We start from the raw sequence: 18793 nt of genomic DNA on the forward strand, positions 1-18793 counted from the left end.
CAAACAGCAGGTAACCTTTTGAGATGGCATTTCTGCATCTTGGCAGGTATATAAAATGTCACGACGTAGGTCTTCAGCTAAGCTTCTTTGGCTTAGTCTCTTTATTCATCAAGGGTCGCCACAGCTGAATGAACTACCAACTTATCCAGCATATGTTTTAAACCAGCTTCAACTCAGTACTAGGAAATATTTGCATAAGTTATATACAATAATGCAAACTCACAAATAGAAGAGTAAATTATGCGTACTTGCTATGAACATGCAGGGTTTGCTCCAATCAAGTTTTCCAAGCAAGTTAAAAATGTTTAAATCATGTGGAAGATACACATGAGGGAACTCAACACGAGTAATCCTGAGCGAGTGCATTTGATCATTTACATTTAAAGCCACAGGGGAAAAAAGTGCTTGGTTTTCCTCCAGACCACCAAAATTAAATATTCTCAAGGGAATAAGATCTGATTTTGAGCCAAAAAACACATTCTGGGAACACCAAAGCCTTTTTTTCAAAAAAAATAAAATAAATAAAAATAATAATAAAGGTTCATAATAGGAACCCTTTAAATATATTTATGAAACAGAAATGAAAATAACCTCACCATTTACTGTACCTCTTGTGGTTTTAAACCTTTATGGGGTTTTTTGATTCTGTTGAACACAAAAGAAGATATTGTGAAAAAAATGTTGGCTTTCTTTGTGTTCCAGAAGAAAGGAATTGTTTAAAAGCAAATGAGAGAGTAAATGGTAAGGTCATTTATATTTGTGGGTGAAACATCCATTTCATGCTTATCGCTTTGAGTCTTCATACTAAAGTTTACTTCTTCTTTTTTTTTTTAAGACCTGATGTTGCTGAAAGAAAAGACTCATCAACAGAATGAAATGGAAGAGATACAGCAAGACATGACGACCGATGAAAAACCTACACTGACGAAAAAGACTTTATCACGTGGAAGACATCGGAAATCCAAACCTAGCTGTAATTTCAGCTGTAAACAATGTGGAAAAAGTTTCAGTCAGAAGCCAAAGCTTGATGTTCACATAAGAGATCACACTAGGGAGAAAGCTTATACTTGCAAACAGTGTGGAAAGAGCTTCTATAATACAAGAAACCTAACAGTGCACATGAGAATTCACACTGGAGAAAGGCCATACACATGCCAACAGTGTGGGAAAAGCTTCCATAAAACAGGAAACTTAACAGTGCACATGAGAATTCACACTGGAGAGAGGCCATACACATGCCAACAGTGTGGGAAAAGCTTTCAAACTACAGGAAACTTAACAGTGCACATGAGAATTCACACTGGGGAGAAGCCTTACTCTTGCCCTCAGTGTGGAAAAAGTTATAATCAAAATAGCAACCTTGAAGTCCACATGAGAACTCACAATGGAGGAAGAACTTTTGTTTGCACACAGTGTGGAAAAAGTTTTGCTCAAAAACAAAATCTTGACCTCCACATGAGGATTCACACTGGAGAGAAACCTTACACATGCACAGAGTGTGGTAAAAGTTTCCCATATAAAAGCACACTCAAACACCACATGATAGTTCACACCGGAGAGAAGCCGTTTGCATGTGCGCAGTGTGGAAAGAGCTTCACATGTAAAGCTAACCTCAGGAACCACATGAATGGTCACACTGGAACCATAGTGTTCACATGTGATCTGTGTGGAAAGAGTCTCACACACAAATACTCCATAAAGAACCACATGAAGACTCACTCAGGAGAGCGTTTTATATGCATTGAGTGTGGAAAGGGCTTTAAACATAAAAGAAGCCTCAGCAATCACATGGAGCTTCACAATGGAGAGCAGAGTCCTCAAAATTAAGGCCTTGTCCACACAAACATGAGTATATGCATAACAGCAGCCTTTTCATGCAATTTAGCTGTTCATTGACGTGAGGTTTATTTATAAACTACTTTCGAGAGGATCACATGCTTATGATTGTCCACGGCTGGTTCCACATTAACCAACACATGATTCACCAATCAGACGATTCCTAACTCACTATAAATAACCAGAGTTTTTACCTTAGTTATCTTAATCTTGAGGAATTCCCCTCCCACCCCTACTCCTCCTCCTTTCTAGAATGGGCAACAAGGCAGCCCAGTGATTAGTATTGTTGCCTCACAGCAAGAATGTCACAGGTTAGAGCCCTCACTGAACTGGTTGATATTTGTGGAGAGTTTGCTTATTCTCCCCATGCTCACATGGGTTTTCCCCAGTTTCCTTCCACAGCCCAAAAACACGTAACCTAAGTAAACTGAACATTTTAAATTGGCACCGTAGTCAAGCTCTTAGAAGCCATATATCTCCCTTTAGCCATCTTGATATCTGTCATTAGAACAGAAACAAGTCAGGGGAGTTCATCAAGATCTACCTGAGCTCAAACTCCTCTCTCACTCTGCTTACGAGAGGTAGCCCGGGGCTGGAGGATGATTGTTACGGTCCGTGGGAGTTTGTAATTTTGTGCCTTCTCCCTCTCTGTTTTGCTTATCTCCCTTCGCTCTCTTCGCATCTCCTCGACTGTCATTCGCTCTTTGTCTCGCCCTATCACCTTTTGTTCCGCTACTTTTTCTTTACTAGGTACCTGCTGATTGGATCCCGAGCCTGTCACTCCTCATTAGGGCGTTTCCTCGTGGACCAATTGGATTTCGTTCCACGGACTTTAAATTCGACCAGCCCGCCTTGTTTTTCAGAGTGCTATGTGTGTGCGTGTTGGTTTGTGTTCGCTTGCTGCTATTCATAATGTATGCTTTGTTCTGTGTTTCTGAATAACTACATCGATGTAAATTAAGTCATGGTTAAATAGTTTATCATTCTTTCTCTCATATATCTCTTTTTGGGGAAAAGGGAATAGTTTACTAAGCCACTTCACATACATTTTGCCCGTAGGTAACTTCAATGTTCAGAAACACTAGGTAAGTGGGTGAGCGCCACATTTTGTATTTTTGCTTATTATTTCAGGGAGTTTAGGTGTTGCTTCGCAAACGCTGAAGATTTCGGTTTCTTTTTCACATTTTGATTTTTATTAGTAAGTTTAGAGAGGGATCTTGTGTTCTAGTTTAGGTGGCTTTTGGTTTTGTTTAGTTCTTTGCTTTGGCGCCACTCTAGTTCCTTTTTCCCCTATAACTTTTGATTGTATTTCATCTTTTTTTCTTCTTCTTCTTCTTCTTCTTATTATTATTATATATACATTGTACAAAGCGCACACATGTAAGCCTCTCTTTTGTTGGCTTCATTTTTCTTCTCCTCATAAAAGGAATAAATGAATTGAATGTAAATTTTGGTGTCCTGGTGTATTTTCCATCCATCTACTCAGTAATAATTTAATATTATAAGTGTTACGTTTATTTTCCCCAGACAACTTAATTAAACCGTAACATTTAATGATTCCTCAAATCTCATCATATACTTCCTTTAAAATACTAGATAAAATATCTTTAAAAACAATATAAAATTCACTTCCCAACCCATCTATTCCTCGACTTTTCTTTTTGTTCAATCCACTAATTGCTCTTTTTATTTCTTCTTCTCTTATCTCCTCGTCACATTCTCTTTTTTCCCCTTCTTCTACTCTTGATTTTATTAGGTTTAGTAATTCCCCTTTTCCTTTTTCTTTTATTCCCTCTGTGCAAAACAATTTCTCATAATATGATCTTATTTCTTCCAAAATCTCCTCATGTTGTTCTACTATGTTCCCATTTTTGCTCCTTATTTCTCTAATCATTTCTGACTTCCCTCTTCTCTTCTCTAGATCAAAGGAAAATTTAGTGCACTTTTCCCCCTCTACTGTAAATTTTGCTTTGCTTCTTAATCTTGCACCTTCATATTTCTCCTCCTCCATTTCTTTCAATCTTTCTTGCAGTTCTTTTATCTTTTGTATATTTTTTCCATTCTCATTTTTCAATTCGTTTTCTAGTTTTTCTTTCAGCTCCTTTTCCTTATATTTTTTACAATTTTGTAATTGTCTACAATATTTTATCGTAAACTTTTTAACTAAATACTTCACATTCTCCCACCACATTCTTTTGTCCTCATTATAGATTTCATTCCCTTTTTCCTTTTGAATAATTTCCTTTACACTTAAAACATAGTCTTCATTCTTTAAAACTGCTGTGTTTAAAACCCATACCCCTGGCCCTCTTTTCACATTACTCCAGTCAAGCTTCATAAAAAGTGGCTTATGGTCACTCAGACTTGTTTCTTCATATTTAATCTTGTTTATAAACCCTTCAACATTTCTTGTGCATAAAATAAAATCAATTCTTGTTTGACAACAAAAATTCCCCACTATCTGTCTTCTTGAGTACTCTTTTGTCTGTTCATTCCTTTCTCTCCACACATCAATTAAATTCATTTCCTCCATCAATATTTTCAGTTCTTTTCTCCCCTTATCCGTTTTAAAAACCATTCCCTCAGCCATTTCTAATTTACTAAAAACAGTGTTAAAATCACCCATGATAATAACTCTTTCGTGTTTCTTTAAATAATCTCTAAGTACATTAAAATACTCTTTTTTTGTTCTCCTCTGTTGGGGCGTGAACATTCACCATAATTACTTTTTTCTTTTCATACTCCATTTCACATATCATACACTTTCCCTCTTTGTCATTATAGATTGTTTTACATAAAACCCCACTGTTTTCTTTTAATAAAATTGCAACTCCTCTCCCTAGCCTCCCATCCCCATTATTGTATAACATTTCCCCACTCCACCTTTTTCTTATTTCGTTCATGCATTCTTCCCTCCAGTTTGTCTCTTGTAGTAAAATCACATCTTCTCGTTTACACATTTCTTTCACTTTTTCAAATTTCCTGATGTCTATAAGCCCTCTTGCATTAAAAGACACAATTCCTAAAACCATAAAAAATATAAAAACATTCATAAAAGACATAAAAACATTCATAAAAAACATCATCTCAGTCCATATCTTCCAAGCCCTTTAGCAACTCATACTTATTTGCGCATTCAATTTCTTCATCTTTTAGCAGTTTTTTTCTTGCAGTCTCTAAATTAGGTTTTATCTTTAACGATCTTCTTCTTTTTGCTGATTTCCCCTGTGTCTCTTTGTTTCCATCCTTTTGTAAATGTCCCTCTAAATCGGCTTGCTCGTCAATACTTTGGCCTTTTGTCTCCTCTGTGTCCAATGCCTTTTGCAATTCTGCTGCTTCCAAAACACTCTTTAAACTGTCAGTCATATCCATTTGTGTCCATGTTGTCCCTTCCTGTTCCGTGACTCTGTCTATTCCATTAGTCTCATTCTCTTGTAGTTTTTCACTTTCAGATTCTGTTCTTTTTTCTTGTGTTGTTGTTTTGTCCTCTGACTGGATATTGTCTCCTTCATACATCTGCCTGCCTACCTGCTGCTCTACCTCCTCCTCCTCTTCCCCCATCCAACATTCACATTTATTTAAAACCTTATTACAATCCGGGCACTTCACAGGAGTGCAAAACTTTGCAAAGTGCCCCCTTTCCTCGCACTTATAGCACCTAAAATCAGGACAGTCTTTTACCACATGATCTGGGCTCATGCACAGCCTGCACGTTTTCACCTGATGACTGTGCATCACCCTAAAGTATTGTGGACCTTCTGCTGTCTCTATTCTTGTGCTGTACGGGAGGGACGCCACTTCTTTGGGGAATCTGGTTTTCACAAACCTCGTCCCATCTTCAATATTTGTGCCCGGATAAAACCTTCTTTTTATTTTTGAAATGGGACAAACTCCCCAATGATCCAATGTGTCTAAAATATCTTTATCAGCAACATAGACAGGAAGATGCATGAAGGAGACAACATAATCACGGTTTTGTAGCCTCTTAACTGCACAGTTTATTCCTTTAATAGTCAATTCGTCCGTTAACTCATCAGCATCTTCCTCTCTTTCAAGTGTTACTTCATATTCCTTGTTGTGTTTTGGTCTTACGGCCAAAATCTTTCCATCCCCAATCCTCTCCGTCACTGCTTTAATTACATCCATTGCTCTCACCTCTGTTGCTTGTCCTATGTCCACTGTTACAGTTGCTTCTTTTAGATAAATCCTTTTCCTTGCTTCCTTCTCCGATTGGTTTGTTTCTCGTTGTCGTCTGTCCAGTCCATTGTCATTTGCCTTCTCAACTCCGTCCGCCATTGCCAGGTCTGTCACCGTAGATCCGTCCATTGCAAAAAAAAAACTAAATAAAAAACACTCCTCCCGAACAGCTCACGCTGCTGGGAGGACAAACTAAACAAACAAAAAAGTTTAACAAAAATGTATTTAAGACAAAAACAAAAATAAAGAAAATCTGGTGAGCCTCTCTCACCAACTGCAGCCAAACACTTCCTGGAATGTACCACTATCACACATGCACAGGGTGATATGGCCGTAAGCGAAAGAGGATGTCAAGCGTTGGCTATTTAAATCAGCTGCCAAATGAAGCACTTCGAAAAGCTTACAGCACCTGGTATTCCCAGGCGGTCTGCCATCCAAGTACTAACCAGGCCCGACCCTGCTTTACTTCCGAGTTCAGATGAGATCGGGCATTTCCAGGGTGGTATGGCCGTAAGCGAAAGAGGATGTCAAGCGTTGGCTATTTAAATCAGCTGCCAAATGAAGCACTTCGAAAAGCTTACAGCACCTGGTATTCCCAGGCGGTCTCCCATCCAAGTACTAACCAGGCCCGACCCTGCTTTACTTCCGAGTTCAGATGAGATCGGGCATTTCCAGGGTGGTATGGCCGTAAGCGAAAGAGGATGTCAAGCGTTGGCTATTTAAATCAGCTGCCAAATGAAGCACTTCGAAAAGCTTACAGCACCTGGTATTCCCAGGCGGTCTCCCATCCAAGTACTAACCAGGCCCGCCCCTGCTTTACTTCCGAGTTCAGATGAGATCGGGCATTTCCAGGGTGGTATGGCCGTAAGCGAAAGAGGATGTCAAGCGTTGGCTATTTAAATCAGCTGCCAAATGAAGCACTTCGAAAAGCTTACAGCACCTGGTATTCCCAGGCGGTCTCCCATCCAAGTACTAACCAGGCCCGACCCTGCTTTACTTCCGAGTTCAGATGAGATCGGGCATTTCCAGGGTGGTATGGCCGTAAGCGAAAGAGGACGTCAAGCGTTGGCTATTTAAATCAGCTGCCAAATGAAGCACTTCGAAAAGCATACAGCACCTGGTATTCCCAGGCGGTCTCCCATCCAAGTACTAACCAGGCCCGACCCTGCTTTACTTCCGAGTTTAAATGAGATCGGGCATTTCCAGGGTGGTATGGCCGTAAGCGAAAGAGGACGTCAAGCGTTGGCTATTTAAATCAGCTGCCAAATGAAGCACTTCGAAAAGCTTACAGCACCTGGTATTCCCAGGCGGTCTCCCATCCAAGTACTAACCAGGCCCGACCCTGCTTTACTTCCGAGTTCAGATGAGATCGGGCATTTCCAGGGTGGTATGGCCGTAAGCGAAAGAGGATGTCAAGCGTTGGCTATTTAAATCAGCTGCCAAATGAAGCTCTTCGAAAAGCTTACAGCACCTGGTATTCCCAGGCGGTCTCCCATCCAAGTACTAACCAGGCCCGACACTGCTTTACTTCCGAGTTCAGATGAGATCGGGCATTTCCAGGGTGGTATGGCCATAAGCGAAAGAGGACGTCAAGCGTTGGCTATTTAAATCAGCTGCCAAATGAAGCACTTCGAAAAGCTTACAGCACCTGGTATTCCCAGGCGGTCTCCCATCCAAGTACTAACCAGGCCCGACCCTGCTTTACTTCCAAGTTCGGGCATTTCCAGGGTGGTATGGCCGTAAGCGAAAGAGGACGTCAAGCGTTGGCTATTTAAATCAGCTGCCAAATGAAGCACTTCGAAAAGCTTACAGCACCTGGTATTCCCAGGCGGTCTCCCATCCAAGTACTAACCAGGCCCGACCCTGCTTTACATCCGAGTTCAGATGAGATCGGGCATTTCCAGGGTGGTATGGCCGTAAGCGAAAGAGGACGTCAAGCGTTGGCTATTTAAATCAGCTGCCAAATGAAGCACTTCGAAAAGCTTACCGCACCTGGTATTCCCAGGCGGTCTCCCATCCAAGTCCTAACCAGGCCCGACCCTGCTTTACTTACGAGTTCAGATGAGATCGGGCATTTCCAGGGTGGTATGGCCGTAAGCGAAAGAGGATGTCAAGCGTTGGCTATTTAAATCAGCTGCCAAATGAAGCACTTCGAAAAGCTTACAGCACCTGGTATTCCCAGGCGGTCTCCCATCCAAGTACTAACCAGGCCCGACCCTGCTTTACTTCCGAGTTCAGATGAGATCGGGCATTTCCAGGGTGGTATGGCCGTAAGCGAAAGAGGATGTCAAGCGTTGGCTATTTAAATCAGCTGCCAAATGAAGCACTTCGAAAAGCTTACAGCACCTGGTATTCCAAGGCGGTCTCCCATCCAAGTACTAACCAGGCCCGACCCTGCTTTACTTCCGAGTTCAGATGAGATCGGGCATTTCCAGGGTGGTATGGCCGTAAGCGAAAGAGGATGTCAAGCGTTGGCTATTTAAATCAGCTGCCAAATGAAGCACTTCGAAAAGCTTACAGCACCTGGTATTCCCAGGCGGTCTCCCATCCAAGTACTAACCAGGCCCGACTCTGCTTTACTTCCGAGTTCAGATGAGATCGGGCATTTCCAGGGTGGTATGGCCGTAAGCGAAAGAGGATGTCAAGCGTTGGCTATTTAAATCAGCTGCCAAATGAAGCACTTCGAAAAGCTTACAGCACCTGGTATTCCCAGGCGGTCTCCCATCCAAGTACTAACCAGGCCCGACCCTGCTTTACTTCTAAGTTCGGATGAGATCGGGCATTTCCAGGGTAGTATGGCCGTAAGCGAAAGAGGACGTCAAGCGTTGGCTATTTAAATCAGCTGCCAAATGAAGCACTTCGAAAAGCTTACAGCACCTGGTATTCCCAGGCGGTCTCCCATCCAAGTACTAACCAGGGCCGACCCTGCTTTACTTCCGAGTTCAGATGAGATCGGGCATTTCTTTTTTTTTTTTTTTTTTTTTTTAAAATAATCACATTACATTAACATTTAAATACTTCAAGAAATTTCACAAAACAATTACATTAAAATCAACATTCTTCATAACATAACATCCTCTTTGGGCATTTTCCACTTTAAACCATTTAAAACATTATACACTTCATCATTAAACACATCATAAAAGCTTGGTAACATATCTTCTCCTTTAAAATAGCAGTACAGTCTTTCTATGTATCTTTCCATTTTTCGTTTTAGTACATTCCACACATTTAAAACAACTTTTTTCTGTTTTGCTACATTTCTTCTTTCCCACACACATTTTTTAATCATCATTATAAGAAGATTTACAAACTTTTTGTTTTTGTTTTGCATATTCCATCCGAACATCACCAGAGTATTCCATTCCAATTGTTCTTCATCCCAATCTTTCAATAAATCTTTTAGCATTTTTTGGCATTTCTTGTAAAAACATTCTAATTCTTTACAGTATAAAAACAGGTGTAAAATTCCTTCATCTTCTTGAAAACAAACCTTACATGTTGCATTTTGTTCTATATGTATCTTTGTTAAAATGCACTCAGTAAAAATTGCCTTGTGTCTTATAAAATATTCAAAACATTCCAATCTTGTTTCTATTATTTTTCCTCTCATGTTTTTCCATATATTTTCCTTTTTCACACTATTCAATCTTTGTACCCAAAAGTTATTTGCTATTGGTTCTTGAAATACACTATCTCTAAAATACACATAAAAGTCTTTCAGTAAACAATCTTTAAAATTACAAAGCTTTCCTTTTAAATAGACATGTATGACTTTTTCATTCCCACATTCTTCCATATTTTCTATTCTTGTAATCCATTCTTTTGGTATGGCACCTTTGACCGTTTCAAGTTTATTTTCTATTTCCTTTACACTGTATTCCTCTTTAGCTTCTTCCATTAAGTCTACTATATATTGCTTAGGTAAAAATCCCTTTTTGAATTCATAAAGAACATCCCTTATTCTTAAAATCCCCACATCCATCCATTTTTTAAAAAATAGTTCCTTCCCTTCTTTTAAAATACTTTTATTTAAAAACAAAGGTTGATTTAATAAGTTTTCTCTTCCCTTTACTTGGTAAAATACTCCGTCTAAAAATTTCCCCCATGCACTTAAAATTTCTTGATAAAACCCTGGTAACTTTTCCGTCATCCAGTTTTTAGTTTTTAACCAAAGAATGTCTTCTCCTAAGTTAAAATTGCCAACTTTGTTTAAAAAATATTTCATAACCTTTTTCCATTCTGTTGAGTTCTCCTCTTGTAAAAGCTTTTTAACTATTTTCACTCTAAGACAATTCTTCCTTTGTTTAATATCCATCAATCCTATCCCTCCTTCTTCTGTTGCTCCTATTATTGTATTGTACGCAATTCTTGGGGGTTTCCCCTCCCATAAAAAATCTTGAACACACTTTTTCAATCTCGCTTCTATCCAACATGGCATTTCTGTTACATATAATTTATACCATAGCTTTGATGTCATTAAAACATTTAAAATTAAGGCTTTCCCCTTTAAGCAAAGTTCTCTCATCCTCCAGAAATTTAATCTTGATTCTATTCCTCCATAAAGTTAACCTCCACTCCACAGCTGCCCTGTCCTGACCTATTCATGCATCTCTAAGGACCGAGCTGTCCCGGGAGAAGCTTGCTAATATACAGAATTGGACTCAAGGCCTTCTGGGCGTTCAAAGCATTTGCAGACCTGGACAGATTTGTCCAGCCCATCACCCCCTTGTGCTGGAAAAGGGATTCATTCTCCCTATGAGCTATCAACCAAGGCTGAACCTGGACGGGGGCGTCCCGCGAGTCACTTTTAACACTCAAGGCAGGGATAGTTTGTCCCAATTGGAACGTAGCCAAGGCAGAACCTGGACGAGGGCATCCCACGTGACACTTTTAACACACAAGTTAGGGCTAATCTGTCCCAATCGGAACGTAGCCAAGGCAGGACCTGGACGCAGCAGGCATACAGCGTTGAACTAAGAAGACAGGGCTCATTTTTGTCCCCACTGAATTTACTTTTACCACACAGATAATAAATAAAAGGAATAATGAAGACACTGAACACCATTTGACCGTTAAGTTGTACAATATTTATTTATTCAGAGTCTTCTGTTTGTTCGAGCGGGCGAGCGCCCTGGCTTTTCCCTTTGGCAGGGCGCCATGGCAGCGTCCTCCTGCTGGTTCCCTCCTGGAAAAGAGACACATAAAGGGTAGTTAGCCAATGCCACACGTTCTGCTGTCCACGCCAAAGAGAATGTGATTTTTACCAGGGGAGAGACGGAAGTCTCCGTCCTCTTGCGCCCTTTCCGCGGGGGGCTTTCAGTGCCCGCTGCCTCCCCATCCTCCTCCTCCTCCTCCTCCTCCTCCACCAGGGCCCTTTCAAAGAGTCTGCGGCGCTCGCGTGCTTGGAGAGGTCCGAGGTGAAGTGCGTAGAACTTATCTGAGGTTGAAGTGTCATGGCACATGAATTGCGCCACCTTGCGGCGATCCTCTGAAGAGTGTGCATTCTTTGCCTGCGTCGGAGAGAGACAGAAGCTTGATTAGGATAGAAGCCGCCGCTGGTAGTTACAGGGGCGTCACAATGCCTACTCACATGAGTCGCGATCGCAGTGCGTACGTCAGTAAAGGTGGGTTTGCCTGGAAGGCCCATACTGAGCCAAGCAGACTGAAAGTACTTGTTCAGGGTCCGACAAGGACTGGCTCTGGAAGTGAAAAAGAAATAGGTAGCCTGGCTCCCTCCGGGGAGACCAGCCCGCAGCGCCAAAAACCTGCGGAACCAGCTGTATTCCTCCCTGTTTAGGGACAGCTGAGCCGCCCCAAAGGCTCTGTTTGTTTTGTGAGTGGTAATCTGCCATCAGAGAACAAGCAGTGAATGAGTGAGTGAGAGAGAGAGCATGCTACTGGTGACCCCCACCTTACTTGCGCCATACTCACGTTAATGACATAAGCAGACTCGTCGGGGCTTCTGGAGGCCTCTTCAACCTCCTGGATTGTGAGATTCTGGAAGACTCCACAGCGGTGCCCAGAGATGGAGGTTAGGTAGCCAGTCAGAAAGCCATAGAAGCGCCACTGTTGCCTAGTGCTTGGGTTGGATTCGAGGCTATCTGGTGAAAGACATTAGACAGATTAGACCACCGACGGTTCTATTTCCTTTCTGGGTCACCAACAGCTCTTGGCTGCTGGTGACTTGTACTCCGGGGCGCCAGCAGCTCAAACAACAGCTGCTGGTGGCCCGGAGAGGAAATGTGCGTTTCTTCTTCAGGGGCACCAGCAGTTCATGGACTGCTGGTGCCCCTGAAGAAGAAACGCACAACTCCTCTCCGGGCCACCAGCAGCTGTTGGTTCATCCAGCCACGTCGGTCTGCCCCCCTTCCCCCCCGAATGAGTCCCATTCGCGGGGGAGAGGGGCAGACAGACGTGGCTGGATGAACCAAGGGCTGTTGGTGCCCCGGAAGAACGAACAGGGGGAATCGCTGGAACGGCGGAAGGGCTTGCTTACCTAGCAGGGCGGGAATTTTCCTCCCAGCGGTCCGGTGACAGCGCACCAGACTGGCCTTGGGGATCAGTCGGCTTTCCTTCGCCTGCTTGGTCCTTACCTCGTGCACGACGACACGCCGGCGTATGCCGCGGATGAGGGCTCTGACCTCCCTTCGAATCAGAACCAGAGCCGTGCTGGAGAGCTGACAGGCGGCCGGCGGCGTCTCCGAGAGGTAGTCTAGGAACTGAGCCACGTTCTTCAGGTAGTGCTGCCTGGTGGGCTCGGCCATGCGCGTCTGACCTAGCCGGGCGGCCCACGCTCGGATTCGGGCTGGTTGGTTGAGGAAGAGGAAGTCCCCTGGCTCCGCGGTGCCCCTGGCCATGTAACCAAGGAAGGCTTTGATTCTCCCCAGCTTCGAAGTGACGTTGTTCCGCAGGCGGGGGGTGGGCTCGCTGCCCAGTTGGTACCCTTCGAACTCCCCCAAGAGAAGGTCTGTGGAACGAGCACAACCAAGAGTCAACTTCCCCGAAGCCACACACCCAGCAGAGCGACAGTGACGTGCCTGAAATATACTCAACTCAGCGCGGGGACGTGGTCCGGGAACGGGTAGGCAGTGGGCTCCAAAGCCTCCGGAGGCTCGGGGGGCGTCGGACCTCCGGCCGCCCCTCGCCCGGGAGGCGGTGGTGCAGGAGGCGACCTGGTTCTCCTGGCCCTCTTCCTCCTCCTTCTCCCCCCTTCTCCCTTCCTTAGCTCTCGGTAGAGGCGTGTGATTTGGAGCAGGGTGGACCGCATCTTGGTAACCTGTTTCCCCAGGTCCGTGAGCTGAGCCTGTATGCGCTCGGTGGCGCGCCTGCAGCCGCGGTCGGCGCACGGGCGGCCGGCCTCTGGGTCCTCCGAGTCCCGCTCCCCCTCGGAGGACGATGCTAGCTGGGACACGACAGGGATTGCAGGCTGGGTGGACCGCAGCCACTGCAACTCCCGAGCTACTTTCCGGCGTTTCGCCCTCCCCATAGCCTCTTTCCTTCCCGAGGTCGAGAGCTCCGCGTGCTGCCTCAAGTGCCTGTCTAGGCGGGCTGGCGTCCGGCGACATCCCGGGACCGGGCACGGTGTCTTCCGCGTGTCCACGCGGCCGGCGGCCAGCGCGAGAAGCAGCCGCTTCTCGTCCGAGTTGGCCACCTTGTGAACGGCCGTCAGGTGAGGCGCAAGCCGGCTGTACACGTTGAAGCATAGGGCACATTCAGCCATGACCGTGCCAGAGCCAATGCAGAGGGGGAAAGGGGCCCGCACGCCACGTGCGGCGGTTAATAAGCGGCCGGAGGCGGCGTCCACTTCCGCGTCATGACGTTGGTGGACCCGTATTTCTTAAAGGGGAAGGACACCCCCCCGCACCAGGAGGTGTAAGCCGATGCCCTACGGAGATCCATTCGGTTCAAGCCTTCTCTTGTTACGACTTCTCAAGTAGGGGGGAGAGGGGTGTCCACCTCACTCCCTTCCCCCCTTTTCAAAGGAACCAGAGGGGGTGTCCCGTTAAACAATTCACCCCACCGCCCCTTCATCGTTGCCCCGGTCAGCGGTTCGACACCTCTCTCTCTTGTCACGACTCGAGTTGGGGAAGGGGTGTCCCACCTCACTCCCTATCCCCCCTTCATTTTGCTGTTCTGGCCAGCGGGAGCTTTTCCACAGCCATCCACGTTCACTTTTTCCACCCCAAAAAGGGGATTGATTGTTTGAGCCCCATCGGGGGGGGACAGCTCCACACGCGCCAGCCGCGGGAGCTTTTGTGACCTGCTACAACCAACATGGGATACGCACCAACCATCGAAAGGGGAGTTCAGACAGCCCGTAACCCCGGCACCACTGACCCTGGCACGTTTCACCTCGCCGGAGTCCACTAGCTTCCCCTCCCAACCAACCACCCTCACTCCCCCGGGAGCAGGGTAGGCGGGGTGGGGGTCAGCCGGGAGCCAGCAAGGATAAACCCAGGGGGTGGGCGGCGTTGCGGGCGGGCGGGCGGACGGACGGGATGCAGACGCACACACTCGGGCGGGGGTAGAATCGAAGCCCACACCAGCTCGTTCCCTACGCTGCCCCTGGGGCCTCGATTCACCACGCCGGGTGACTCGACCGAACCCACCGAACATCCCCCAGCCCTCGCAGGGCGAGGGGCGTGGGGCGGGGGCACGGGCCGAGTATCGGCGCGGGGGAAACGGAGTCCAGGGGGGCGGGCTGGCGGGCGGGCTGAGCAGCAGACAAGCTCTGGGTCATTTAGCCAGACGGGCCATCTGGGTCCTTTACCCACAGATCGGGGCGGGAAGGGGGGGGCGCTGTGTGCGGAGGGACACCCCCACGCCTCCCTGATACAGCGCCCAGGACGGGGAGGATCTGCCACACCCATAGAGGCCGACCCCATTGGTGCTTTGGGGGGCCTGGGTGGGGGCCTAGCCCCTGGGGCGCCACACTAGCTCCTATCGATCAGTCACCGTGGGGTCTGGCGACTGGACTGTCAGAGACTAAGTCCATATTTTTACGCCTTCCCCGAAACCCTGATGGCAGGTCAGAGATTGTGGGTGTCGGGCAAAAACCTCCAGGCGCGGGACGTCCCGACAAGTAGGCCGGGAAGGGTGGTCTCCCGTCGGGCATGGTTTGGTGGGCTCGGGCCTGGGTCTAACCAACGCCCCGGTGAGCGCCAGGCATAACGTATTCCTGTTGGACCTTTGGCGCTAGATGCGTAAAGATGTGCCGCTGGTGAACCATCGATGGAGCCGCTGGTGAACCATTAATGGGGGCCTCTGAGATCCAGCGTTGGGGAGGCCTGTGCCCCGCGCGCTCTGCCCGGGGCACACACACCCTTCTCGGGGAGCGACCCCAGCCCCTCTCCCTGGCCTGGGGCCTCTGAGATCCAGCGTTGGGGAGGCCTGTGCCCCGCGCGCTCTGCCCGGGGCACACACACCCTTCTCGGGGAGCGACCCCAGCCCCTCTCCCTGGCCTGGGGCCTCTGAGATCCAGCGTTGGGGAGGCCTGTGCCCCGCGCGCTCTGCCCGGGGCACACACACCCTTCTCGGGGAGCGACCCCAGCCCCTCTCCCTGGCCTGGGGCCTCTGAGATCCAGCGTTGGGGAGGCCTGTGCCCCGCGCGCTCTGCCCGGGGCACACACACCCTTCTCGGGGAGCGACCCCAGCCCCTCTCCCTGGCCTGGGGCCTCTGAGATCCAGCGTTGGGGAGGCCTGTGCCCCGCGCGCTCTGCCCGGGGCACACACACCCTTCTCGGGGAGCGACCCCAGCCCCTCTCCCTGGCCTGGGGCCTCTGAGATCCAGCGTTGGGGAGGCCTGTGCCCCGCGCGCTCTGCCCGGGGCACACACACCCTTCTCGGGGAGCGACCCCAGCCCCTCTCCCTGGCCTGGGGCCTCTGAGATCCAGCGTTGGGGAGGCCTGTGCCCCGCGCGCTCTGCCCGGGGCACACACACCCTTCTCGGGGAGCGACCCCAGCCCCTCTCCCTGGCCTGGGGCCTCTGAGATCCAGCGTTGGGGGGGGGGCCGTGCCCTGCACGCTCTGCCCGAGGTACACGCACTCTCCGGCGGCAAGCGCTGGTTCCAAAGGACCCCCTAGATTTGCACCTAATCACCAGCCGTGCCCGGGCACCCCACTATTAAGCCCGGGGACACTAACTCCTCCAAACCGCATGGATCAGACAGACGTGCTGCTGGTGACCCAACTGGCCAAGACGTACCGCTGGTGACCCAATCGGTCTTTGGGTTTGTGAATGGGTCACCACCGGCCCTGGGCTCGTGTATGGGGCACCAGCCGCACGTCGTTCTAGCCTCCGTCTGCGATGGGGTCTTATGTTTGCTGCGGGGTGATGGACGCTGGGAGACGGGTTAGCAGCTCAGAAATGGACCCTTGACTCCCGTGTACCCCCTAACTCCCATGGTGTTCAGACCACTGGCCTTGCCCGGATTTGAACGCTTGTTTTCGGGTTAGCTTTGCTGGCCAAGAGGCCTGGATCCTTGGAAGGACCAGGGCAGCAGTGCGCATTTGGTTTGCCCGGATTTGAACGCTTGTTTTCGGGTTAGCTTTGCTGGCCAAGAGGCCTGGATCCTTGGAAGGACCAGGGCAGCAGTGCGCATTTGGTTTGCCCGGGTTTGAACGCTTGTTTTCGGGTTAGCTTTGCTGGCCAAGAGGCCTGGATCCTTGGAAGGACCAGGGCAGCAGTGCGCATTTGGTTTGCCCGGGTTTGAACGCTTGTTTTGGGGCAACGGGGCCCTCGTTAGACCCCTGGTTCGTTCAACCGCGAAATCGAAAATTGCACTAAGTCCTTCATTTGAGTCTGTTATCGAAACCTCGACGGCAGGTCAGCGAAACCCAGGGACGCGCTACCCCCCCTCCAGGCGCGGGTCATGCCGGAGAGAGTGGTCTCTTCCCGGGCATGGCTTGGTGAGCTCTCCCCCTGGTCCAACCAACGCCCCCGGTGAGCGCACTTAGGTCTCAGCTGGTGCGTAAATGGTGCCGCTGGTGAACCATTGGCCTCCGAGGCTTCATGTCACGCGCTCTCTGCCCAATACACCCTCACTTATCCCGGGCAAGCACTGATCACCAAAGACCCCCCCCTGGCTCTTTCTGACCCATCGCTTACCGTTGGTGACCCAAATAGGCCTTTGCGCGCGGTGGCCTGCCATGGACTCCTGACTCCCATGGTGTTCAGACCACTGGCCTCGCCCGGATTTGAACGCTTGTTTTCGGGTTAGCTTTGCTGGCCAAGAGGCCTGGATCCTTGGAAGGACCAGGGCAGCAGTGCGCATTTGGTTTGCCCGGATTTGAACGCTTGTTTTCGGGTTAGCTTTGCTGGCCAAGAGGCCTGGATCCTTGGAAGGACCAGGGCAGCAGTGCGCATTTGGTTTGCCCGGATTTGAACGCTTGTTTTCGGGTTAGCTTTGCTGGCCAAGAGGCCTGGATCCTTGGAAGGACCAGGGCAGCAGTGCGCATTTGGTTTGCCCGGGTTTGAACGCTTGTTTTCGGGTTAGCTTTGCTGGCCAAGAGGCCTGGATCCTTGGAAGGACCAGGGCAGCAGTGCGCATTTGGTTTGCCCGGATTTGAACGCTTGTTTTCGGGTTAGCTTTGCTGGCCAAGAGGCCTGGATCCTTGGAAGGACCAGGGCAGCAGTGCGCATTTGGTTTGCCCGGGTTTGAACGCTTGTTTTCGGGTTAGCTTTGCTGGCCAAGAGGCCTGGATCCTTGGAAGGACCAGGGCAGCAGTGCGCATTTGGTTTGCCCGGGTTTGAACGCTTGTTTTGGGGCAACGGGGCCCTCGTTAGACCCCTGGTTCGTTCAACCGCGAAATCGAAAATTGCACTAAGTCCTTCATTTGAGTCTGTTATCGAAACCTCGACGGCAGGTCAGCGAAACCCAGGGACGCGCTACCCCCCCTCCAGGCGCGGGTCATGCCGGAGAGAGTGGTCTCTTCCCGGGCATGGCTTGGTGAGCTCTCCCCCTGGTCCAACCAACGCCCCCGGTGAGCTCATCCATAGCGTTTGCCAGCGGTCGTTCCAAAGACCCCCCCCGCTAGAGACCCACCATCCCCCAAATGAGTGTTAGTTGTTTCAAACAGCAAAAAAATAAAATCAATGCATTTCGTTTTCAAAATGATTTTTTTTTTACTTTCTCTTATTAGATCATCCCACATCTTTTCTGTTGCTTTTCTTTCATTTTTACCAATTAAAATTCCTAAAATTTTCAGCTCTTCTACTTCTCTAAATTGAAAACAATCTGTTAAAATATCTGCTTTACCAAACCTCATATATTGTGTTTTATTTTCATTTATTTTGCTTCCTGTTCCCTTACAAAACTCCTGTACTTTTTTCATGGCTTCTTTTACACTCTTTTTCTCCTTCACTATTATTGTTGTATCATCAGCATACTGGTATATTTTTCCTTCATCCTCCTCTTCTTCTATTTTTATTCCTTTAATTTTAGTTTCTTGTTTTATTGCTAACCCTAATGGTTCTGCGATTAGGGAATATAATAGTGCTGAAAGAGGACATCCTTGTCTAATTGATCTTGTAATTTTAAAACAATCTGTTAAAAAACCATTACATTTTACTTTTGTAAAAGCCCCTTTATATAAAATTTTAATCCAATTAATAAAATTCTCTCCAAATCCAAATGTTTTGAGTACATCAAATAAATAAGTATGTTCTACTCTGTCAAAAGCCTTTTCAAAATCTACACTAATTAAAAAACCATTCATCTTCTTTTCTTGCAAATAATCTATTGTGCTTTTAATACTC

At 47.7% G+C, this 18793-nt stretch overlaps 3 protein-coding genes, 13 non-coding genes and 1 pseudogene across 22 annotated transcripts in view; 1 reads left to right on the plus strand and 16 right to left on the minus strand.

The window, feature by feature from the left end:
- The window catches only part of LOC110439586 (uncharacterized), a 296328-nt gene extending 293044 nt beyond the window's left edge, over positions 1–3284 (plus strand). For all 3 annotated transcript variants that reach the window (XM_073947803.1, XM_017355760.4, XM_073947804.1), the window contains exon 3: positions 836–3284. In XM_073947803.1, coding sequence (XP_073803904.1) covers positions 836–1827 — 992 coding nt within the window. In that variant the 3' untranslated portion in view covers positions 1828–3284. The remainder of the gene's footprint in view (positions 1–835) is intronic.
- Positions 1–18793, minus strand: part of zgc:173607 — a 791925-nt gene that overhangs the window by 536523 nt on the left and 236609 nt on the right. The window lies entirely within an intron of this gene.
- On the minus strand, positions 6431–6549 carry LOC137494111 (5S ribosomal RNA). Its single transcript, XR_011014086.2, has one exon. It is a non-coding gene; the product is annotated as a 5S ribosomal RNA (ribosomal RNA).
- LOC137492689 (5S ribosomal RNA) lies at positions 6608–6726 on the minus strand. Its single transcript, XR_011012662.1, has one exon. It is a non-coding gene; the product is annotated as a 5S ribosomal RNA (ribosomal RNA).
- On the minus strand, positions 6785–6903 carry LOC137493435 (5S ribosomal RNA). The gene has a single exon (XR_011013408.2). It is a non-coding gene; the product is annotated as a 5S ribosomal RNA (ribosomal RNA).
- LOC137493434 (5S ribosomal RNA) lies at positions 6962–7080 on the minus strand. Its single transcript, XR_011013407.2, has one exon. It is a non-coding gene; the product is annotated as a 5S ribosomal RNA (ribosomal RNA).
- LOC137493433 (5S ribosomal RNA) lies at positions 7139–7257 on the minus strand. Its single transcript, XR_011013406.2, has one exon. It is a non-coding gene; the product is annotated as a 5S ribosomal RNA (ribosomal RNA).
- Positions 7316–7434, minus strand: LOC137492688 (5S ribosomal RNA). Its single transcript, XR_011012661.1, has one exon. It is a non-coding gene; the product is annotated as a 5S ribosomal RNA (ribosomal RNA).
- Positions 7493–7611, minus strand: LOC137493432 (5S ribosomal RNA). The gene has a single exon (XR_011013405.2). It is a non-coding gene; the product is annotated as a 5S ribosomal RNA (ribosomal RNA).
- Positions 7670–7778, minus strand: LOC141383928 (5S ribosomal RNA; annotated as a pseudogene).
- LOC141383565 (5S ribosomal RNA) lies at positions 7837–7955 on the minus strand. The gene has a single exon (XR_012404590.1). It is a non-coding gene; the product is annotated as a 5S ribosomal RNA (ribosomal RNA).
- On the minus strand, positions 8014–8132 carry LOC141383911 (5S ribosomal RNA). Its single transcript, XR_012404980.1, has one exon. It is a non-coding gene; the product is annotated as a 5S ribosomal RNA (ribosomal RNA).
- Positions 8191–8309, minus strand: LOC141383869 (5S ribosomal RNA). The gene has a single exon (XR_012404926.1). It is a non-coding gene; the product is annotated as a 5S ribosomal RNA (ribosomal RNA).
- On the minus strand, positions 8368–8486 carry LOC141383527 (5S ribosomal RNA). The gene has a single exon (XR_012404548.1). It is a non-coding gene; the product is annotated as a 5S ribosomal RNA (ribosomal RNA).
- LOC141383588 (5S ribosomal RNA) lies at positions 8545–8663 on the minus strand. The gene has a single exon (XR_012404613.1). It is a non-coding gene; the product is annotated as a 5S ribosomal RNA (ribosomal RNA).
- Positions 8722–8840, minus strand: LOC141383850 (5S ribosomal RNA). Its single transcript, XR_012404907.1, has one exon. It is a non-coding gene; the product is annotated as a 5S ribosomal RNA (ribosomal RNA).
- On the minus strand, positions 11101–15048 carry LOC137491189 (uncharacterized). Of its 5 annotated transcripts, XM_073947494.1 has the most exons (6): positions 13090–15048; positions 12533–13003; positions 11968–12137; positions 11627–11881; positions 11301–11546; positions 11101–11221 (listed from the first exon to the last, which is right to left on the minus strand). In XM_073947494.1, the coding sequence occupies exons 1-6, from the start codon at positions 13754–13756 to the stop codon at positions 11129–11131; spliced, it is 1902 nt and encodes a 633-aa protein (XP_073803595.1). In that variant the 5' UTR covers positions 13757–15048; the 3' UTR covers positions 11101–11128. The 5 variants fall into 5 exon arrangements, with proteins under 5 accessions (XP_073803595.1, XP_073803594.1, XP_073803593.1 ...); XM_073947493.1 differs by having other exon boundaries at positions 12533–15048; XM_073947492.1 differs by having other exon boundaries at positions 11301–11881; positions 13090–13794.

The sequence above is a fragment of the Danio rerio genome, chromosome 4 (genome assembly GCF_049306965.1).
Source record: "Danio rerio strain Tuebingen ecotype United States chromosome 4, GRCz12tu, whole genome shotgun sequence".
NCBI lineage: Eukaryota > Metazoa > Chordata > Actinopteri > Cypriniformes > Danionidae > Danio > Danio rerio.

Bases quoted from the DNA above. Each gene is read 5' to 3' on its own strand.
- LOC137491189 (XM_073947490.1), bottom strand. From the start codon at position 13,748: ATGTGCCCTATGCTTCAACGTGTACAGCCGGCTTGCGCCTCACCTGAC. The intron at 11,882-11,967 runs GTGAGTATGGCG...CTCTGATGGCAG, and splicing joins AGTCTGCTTATGTCATTAAC to ATTACCACTCACAAAACAAA. The intron at 11,222-11,300 runs GTAAAAATCACA...TCTCTTTTCCAG, and splicing joins AGACTTCCGTCTCTCCCCTG to GAGGGAACCAGCAGGAGGAC.